This window comes from Falco cherrug, chromosome 5 (genome assembly GCF_023634085.1).
Source record: "Falco cherrug isolate bFalChe1 chromosome 5, bFalChe1.pri, whole genome shotgun sequence".
Taxonomy (NCBI): domain Eukaryota; kingdom Metazoa; phylum Chordata; class Aves; order Falconiformes; family Falconidae; genus Falco; species Falco cherrug.
In genome coordinates, this window is record NC_073701.1 from 26,450,479 (window position 1) to 26,457,979 (window position 7,501).

At 41.1% G+C, this 7,501-nt stretch overlaps 1 protein-coding gene across 1 annotated transcript in view; it reads right to left on the bottom strand.

Moving 5' to 3' along the window:
* PKP2 (plakophilin 2) overlaps window positions 1–7,497 on the bottom strand; it is a 44,489-nt gene extending 36,992 nt beyond the window's left edge. The window contains exon 1 of the mRNA XM_055712483.1: window positions 7,093–7,497. Within this exon, the coding sequence (XP_055568458.1) occupies window positions 7,093–7,303 (211 nt within the window). The 5' untranslated portion in view covers window positions 7,304–7,497. The remainder of the gene's footprint in view (window positions 1–7,092) is intronic.
* Window positions 7,498–7,501: the final 4 nt, after the last annotated feature.

The following is a 7,501-nucleotide window of genomic DNA, read 5'->3' on the forward strand; positions in this document are numbered from 1 at the left end:
GAAAAATGTTTTAGCAAAGCAAGCTGATACTTTAAATATCCCAGATAATGACAGATGATTAAGTACTGAGAAATAGTATCACTGAACAGCTACTAAGAACACTTACTTTCCAACTGTAACCACTTTGAATATATATGCATGGTTTACATTAGAGGCTGACTATAACATGCATAGTGCACAAGAAATCAAAATACTGCAGCTGTAGATTGTAGATGAGAAATATGGGCTATACGTAATACCTCTGTTACTGTACACTCTAGAGATGTAATTTTCACAATGTACCACTGTAAACAAATAGCAAACATTGAGTATAGACTGTGTATTTCATAGCTGTCTACCTCAACTGCTGATGTTTCTTCTCCCTTAGGTCTAGTTTAATGATAATATACCAGAGCAAGTAATGCTTCACTACTCAGTGCTTCACCCAAAGAGCATGAAGAGTCCACAAACAAATTATATGCTTTATGGAGACACATGGCATATGACGCTGTAAAGTAGGGTTGTTTAATGACACTTCAAATCTGCACCCAAAAGGTTCAGTAATCCTACAAATAATGTAGAAGATCCACAGTGTATCTGCTCTGATTCTTTTTTTCCATGACTCAGCTTTGAAAATAAAATTGCACATTGTGATTACTTCTTTCATTAAAACTGCATTGTTCTTTTAAGTAAAAACCAACCAATCAACCAACAAATTCAGGCTGTTTCTTTTTCACTGATACAATGCATTTTCAAAGAAAAGTGAAGTGAGAGTCTGCATATAAGAATATAAATAACACAGACAGGTTTAAAGAGGTGAAACAGAAGATGAAAGCAAGATATACCTCAAATCGGCCATAAATGGGACCGGTGTATGCTACAGAAGTTTAGGCTAAACAGAGAACAGTGGTCAATGAGGAAGTTAATTGTCCATGAATTTTTAAAATAGCAGATATTACCTGAGATCCTACAGAAAAGAAATCTAAAGAGCCAATCATTAACTTGTCAAACTGCTTAAGTCTCCACTTCTAAAAATAGTAGGAGTTACACACCCATGCGAATTCAGGTGCCAAAAAATTGTGGGCAAGTGCCTATTAGGATTTTTGAAAGCACCTGGTGTACATGTGCCAAATAACTGAGGCTTTCAGTTTGTGCAGTTAGTCCCTGGGCTTCATAAGGTGCACGTGAGTATCCCTAGGAACTTCAGTACACCTGTATCTTTGATCCTTGGTGTCTGTAGTTAGTAAAAGGCTCAACCAGGATGAAAATAAACAAGATACTCATGTAACAATAATTTATGAATTATTCTCACTAGCATGTAGCTACCTGGGTAAGTACAAATTTGTGAGATATAAAATATATATTAGATAAAATATATAATATTTATAATAAAATATAAATTATAGTATAATATGGTATAACACAATACAATATAATTGCAGACTGCCATCATTCGAGGCACAATTCAATCATACTTTGCAGTTACTTTGCTTATTTATTCATGCTTTCCAGTTCTTTCATTTTGGCCACATGAGACAGACTTAAACATGTATTAGGTGATTTGTTAAGACACATTCACTGTAACTTTGCGTCATGAGAGTGGAACAATGCAGCTTGGTCAAACTCACTCATGATGTGGATTGTAATAATTCCTGTGTAACATTACAAGGTTATCATAGCCCAAGGGTTACCTAAGTACATGAGAAAACAGTTAAGAGGAAGCTTGTATTATACTGCAAAAAATTCCAGCCAATGTTCATCAACATCCACAATCTGAAAATTGATACAAATCTCTCATTTGTGTAATATAATTCCCATATCAACGGACTATTTCAGGTGCCCAGTAAGACACCATATCTCAGCTATCGCCTATGCCTGCTTTTTAAAGATTCACTTTATTCACTGCTGCATATTGAAGTACTTTCATATAAGTCCTTAAAGACAAGTACACAAACATTTCTATTTCTTTATAGTCAGTGTTTTTTGTCCAGTTTACTTAGTGAGAAATTACTCTCAGTTATTTATCTTCAAGCATTTCTATTTTTTTAACCTTCAGTCTCCCTGGGAATCTATCCATCACTAAATATTTTTTCTCTTTCAGAGATAAACACATATGTTAGCTTATGGAATTTCACTTTGCATTTACAGTATCTCTTTCTTGCTCTTACCACATCAGTAAAATATTTTGCCAGCATTTTAACTGTAGATTTATTAGGTAGACATAAAACATATGTCTTTACTGTGTGCTGTTTACTTGTGCCAAAAGCCAGTGTGTTAAAGGGAAAAATGGTAACTGAAATGCTGTGTCTTTCCATTAGTTATGAGATGCAGAATAGGTGATTTGATCCAAACTTGCCTCTGCCAGTGAGCCCCCTTCAGCTTATTTTCACCATGCTACAGAAACCTACATGTCTTTCCCATCTTTCAGATTTGCTCAGTATTACATATATTCAGAAACAATTAGGCATTCTTATACAACTGACTTAAAAAAAAAAAAAAGCATGTGTTGTTTTTTTTTTTTAAATGTATTATGGGTTCATTTACTGTTAAGATTAATATTTTCTAACTGTGAGACTCTGTTTTAAGCCTTACACAAACTTTCACTTCAGAAAACAGGCACGCAATTCAGTTACTCATCCATAGGGAACAAATACTATTTGAGAGGCCATAGGATACCACAGGATTTCCAGCAGCCAGTCAAGAAACGGATGGTTTTCCTACAGGCCCTGCATCATGTCTGTCAACCCATGAGGATATTCTGGAAAACTCAGGCATCTCAGACAGCAGCTGACACCCAAGTGTGGGCAACTGAGGAACCACTTATCACAGTCTCCCCTCTCCCCCGTCAGTATGAACTAAAGCAGCTCAGGAACGCTTTGGATATGATCAGTAGAAAACTAAACCCTTTTGCTCTTCTCCTCACCTAAAATAAAAGCTGTGCAAAAATCACATGATATTGCAACAGTTATGACAAAATTTTGAGATCTGACAAAATAACTGCACTATCAGGAAGGAGACTCTACAGATGACTGAGCAAAAATCCCATCTGTCTTCACAGAGGCTCTTCTCAAGGCCCCTTTGTTCCCCTGGATGTGACAGGTCCAACATCTCCAAAGGCCTTGGAAGTTCCTCCCCAGCAATCACTGCCTATGGCTGCAGACAGATTAACCTCCTGTTTGCTTGGCTTTCAAACCCAACAATGACAAGAGGCATCTCTAAGATGATGTATGAAAAAGAGAATTATCTTCCATTAAGGAGTCAGATGTAGCAAATTCCCCTTAAATCATGTACAGCGTTAACTCTCAGCTGTGAGACTTTTTCAGCACTTTTGTATTTGAATGGTTACTATGAAAGCCAAATTTTGGCTTTCAACCCCCCACTGCAGGCATCAATATAGCTGTAACCTGTACACAGAAGTCTATTAAGGACTGCAATATTTTCATGCATCCCGAGTGCCCACCTGCTGAGTATCCATTGTCCACTCTTGCTCAGGGCAGGTGTGTGATTATACCCGCAACACAGACTCCTAAGTGTCCTGGACTGTCATCTTTTAATCCTTTTTTTTAATATATATATATTCCACCACTCACGACAGACTGAGATGGTGATATTTAAGAACAGCATATCAAAAACTTCACTAAATCACTTCATCTAAAGATCAAAGAGCTTTCTTTTTGATTGTGCTCCTTCATCACTCTGCCAGCACATGTCTGGTCCCAAAGGAGATTTCTAACATTTTTTACTTTGTGCTGGTCATTTACACAAGTGCTCAAATTTCAGAAAAAAATTTCTTCTGGCTCAGGAAGCAAAGGTGAGGAATTTAATGAAACCAATAAAAAGTGGAAGTCACCAATAAGGAATTTTTCTACTTCCTTTTCTCACAAAGATGTAAACAGAAAACCACTATGAAGCACTTAATGTGGTCAGAATTCTGCAAAATACACACCTAGAGGATAGAAAATTCCCCCAAACCTATAAAAGCAGGTTTAACAAAATATATTAAGAATTTTAGAAATTAAGAATTATGAAGAATAGATAAGGCTTTCTTTGTAACTGTCTTGTATTTGATGCTGTTGATTTGGAAATCACAGTAGTTTTGTCCTGTTTTTTATGAACATGCTGTGTTTATAAAACTGTGTTAGACAAATAATCTCTACATAGACAGCAGTTCATCAGGCTGTTTTGTGTTACACATTACTCAATTCTGCCCTATTTTTGTACAGTGGAACTGCTAAGGATGTACAGGATATACAGGGAAGTAGACTTTGGTCCAGGGATTATACTAAAGAAACAGAAATACCATAGATGAATTTTAAAAGCCAGTCAAAATCCAAATGAAAGAAGACCAGAGGCAAGTGGACTCATAAACAGAATAAAGTTTAAAAAAGCACTTAAAAAAATCAATAGTGTTGTGTCATATGCAAGCTGAAAAACACCAGTCATTAAGGTATGTGATTCTGAATGCTGTTTTTCTTTGATGAGGCTGAACCATCTACCATTCTGTTTCTATCCTTTAAACAGCATTCAGAAATTTGATACACCTGCTTTAGTTGTTCAAAATTTTTAAGGGCTGCGTAATCTTTAAGTTATAAAGGTTCAGCAACTGATGAACTGGAAAAGTTGCAGCTGTTGTTAAACTACTGCTTGAAAAACCATTAACAACGTTTGACAACATCTTGTCAAGATCTGAGGCAGTACATAGCTTCAATCATTTGGCAGCTGGTGAAATCCTCAAATCTGAGGATTACCTCAATTTCTATTATAAAAAAGAGGAAATACACCCGGGGGGGGGGCAAGGACAGGACATGAAACAGCAAACAGTACAGGGGTAGGAGGCAAAAAGATGTTTTGCCATTTAAAGTTAATGCTGAAGGCTAAGCAAACACCTTTAATTTGAAACTCTAAGGAGAAATTACGCTGCCTGACAGAATACTTTTTGCAGCTTCAAAGATTCCAGTACAGTCAGCAGAAAATGGGTGTGCACAGATGATACTGGGTAAGATCTTACTACCACTGATTTTTCATACCCAGTGGTTATGTGCTTAGCTAATTTTAGGCATGTATGCGAATACTCTCATTAGGTATGTGCTAAGTACCTTGCTGAGCTGAATCTCAAATACTTCTACAGATAGGACTGTTATATCACAGGGGCCTGACCTGCTCCTAAATCTTTGTGTTGTCTTCCCTGCAACTGCAAAGAATATGGGACCCATGTATCTAGAAAACTGTTACAATTCAGAGAAAGTGGGTTTTATATTTCTCTTACAATTCAGAGAAAGAGTGCTTATTTTTAAAAGGCACCCTACATACAAGAATTCAAGTGTTTTCAAAAACAGATTTTGAGCAAGTCTATATAGCAAGCACATTGGGATACACATGCACTACACCTATTTTTCAGGAAAGTCAACATGTTAAATGCACGATAGGCATTTGATTCACATCATATATATTTAAGATATATAGAGATAGATATGCATAGATGTATATATGTATGTATGTACAAATATATGGAATACATTCCACTTCCATTTATTTTTTCTGAGTTTTGCAGTGGGACTAAAAAATGTATGGCGAGTTAGGCACAGGAATACATTTGAAAAAAGAAACGTTTGTTTTATACATTAACAATACATATAACAGACATGTCATTTGCCGCTCCTGATCCTGAAGCTTAAAAGTTTTGGCATCTCAGAAATACAAAGGGCTCAAACACCTGACTGTTAGAAAAACAAAGCAAATCAAGACACCAGGTCTGTTAAAGTATTCCGGAGAAGTTAAGATGAGTTAGGAGGATGGGAACTTCTTCACAGTGTTTTGTGCATGGTTTAAAGACATGATGTCAGGGTCATGACACTACGTTATATCTCCATTATTCCTTAAAAAACATTTCCCAGGCTCTCTGTTGAGCGAAAAAGAAATTAAGCTACTTTAAAAGTGTTTAGAAACCTTATTTAAATGAAAAAAGACACGCTAAGGATTTGCATGTGTAGCTGCACGTGGCACAGCTGTGTGTACTTGTTCATGTGGCTTGTGTACTTCATTTTTTTGAGCAGAGTATGTGTCTGCATTGTAATACATTTTTCAGCGTGAGACATTTTTTACATAGAATCTAGATGAAGTACAGGGAAATACTCCTCTGACTGACAAGATAGATAAGTGAAGTACTGTTACAAATTTAAAGACCTTTGGCTCACAGCTTTTTGCAAACGAGAGGTGACAGCTTCTTTAACGACAAGTGAGTAATGTGGTAGACAGCCTATAAGTCTGCCATATCTTCCTATTTAAACTCAAGATTAAAGTTTTCATGGTAAGGGTTGCTTTATTTATTTACTTACATATTTTCTTTGAGAAAAAACACACCTCTTCAACATTCACAGCTAAGACCAAACCCCTCAAGCAGCTTAACCCTCAGCACCTGACAAAGCCACCCTGCAAGTGCCTGGTGTCCACTCGGGCCCGGCTGGGCACAGGGCACAGGGACAGGACACAGCTGCGTGGGCCCTGCCGAGGGACCTGGCCTGCTGGCCACAAGGTCTGAGATGCAGGGACTGACCCACCTCAATTAGTATCATGCACATCATTGCTCTGTTTCCCACTCACACCTTTCCTAGCGTTCCTTTTCCAAACATCCTTTTAGTTCTTTTTTTCAAAGCAAAACAAGAAAAACTTTTCCTACGTTTCTTCCCATTTTATTTCGCAGACAGGGCCAGTGGGTAAGGCGCAGGTATCAACATAAGCACAGTAAGAGGCTGCTGGATGAGAATTTTGGCTCGATTCTTCCCTGGGGCAAAAGGGCACAGGCCCCGCTACTCGCCCGAGTCCGCAGTTGGAAGAGCGAAACTCCTGACTCACTCGGGTGGGAAAAGAGAAAGGGAAGAAGCGGCGGAGCCACGATTCTCCGTCAAACCGGGTACGGGCCAACGGCCGGCACCGCGGCTGCCCGAGCAGCCCGCACCTCCCGGGGCGGGAGAAGCCGCGGCCACGGATGCGGCCGCCCGGGGCCAGCCAGGGTCCCCCCCCGGGGCCAGCGCGGGTCCCCCCCGCCCCGGGGCCATGCCGTGCTCCCGCCGCCACCAGCACAGAGTCCCGAGGGGCGCGGGGCCGGGCACTCACCGCTGTACAAGGAGCCACGGCTCTTCCTGGCCAGCGTCTGCTGGACCTGCCGGTGGATCCGCAGCGCCTTCTCCTCCCTGGCCCGGCCGCCCGCGAGCTTGAGCCTGGCCTCGGAGGGCAGCGCCAGGCTGGAGCTGTCCAGCTCCCCCAGGATCTGCTGGCCCAGCACGGTGCGGATGTAGCCCTGCTCGGCGGGGCCGCGGCCGGCCATGGGCACAGCCGGGCGCCGCTCCGCTCTGCGCCGACAACCTGTTGCGCCGCCGCCGCCGCCACCCCAGCTCCGGGGATGAGCCGCCGCGGGCCGTGCCGTGCCGTGAGGCGCCCAGCGCCGCCCCGGGCTCTGCCCCCCCCCGCCGCGCAGGTGCCAGGCACGGCCCGCGCCTCCGCCCCGCTCCGCCCGCCGCGGCGG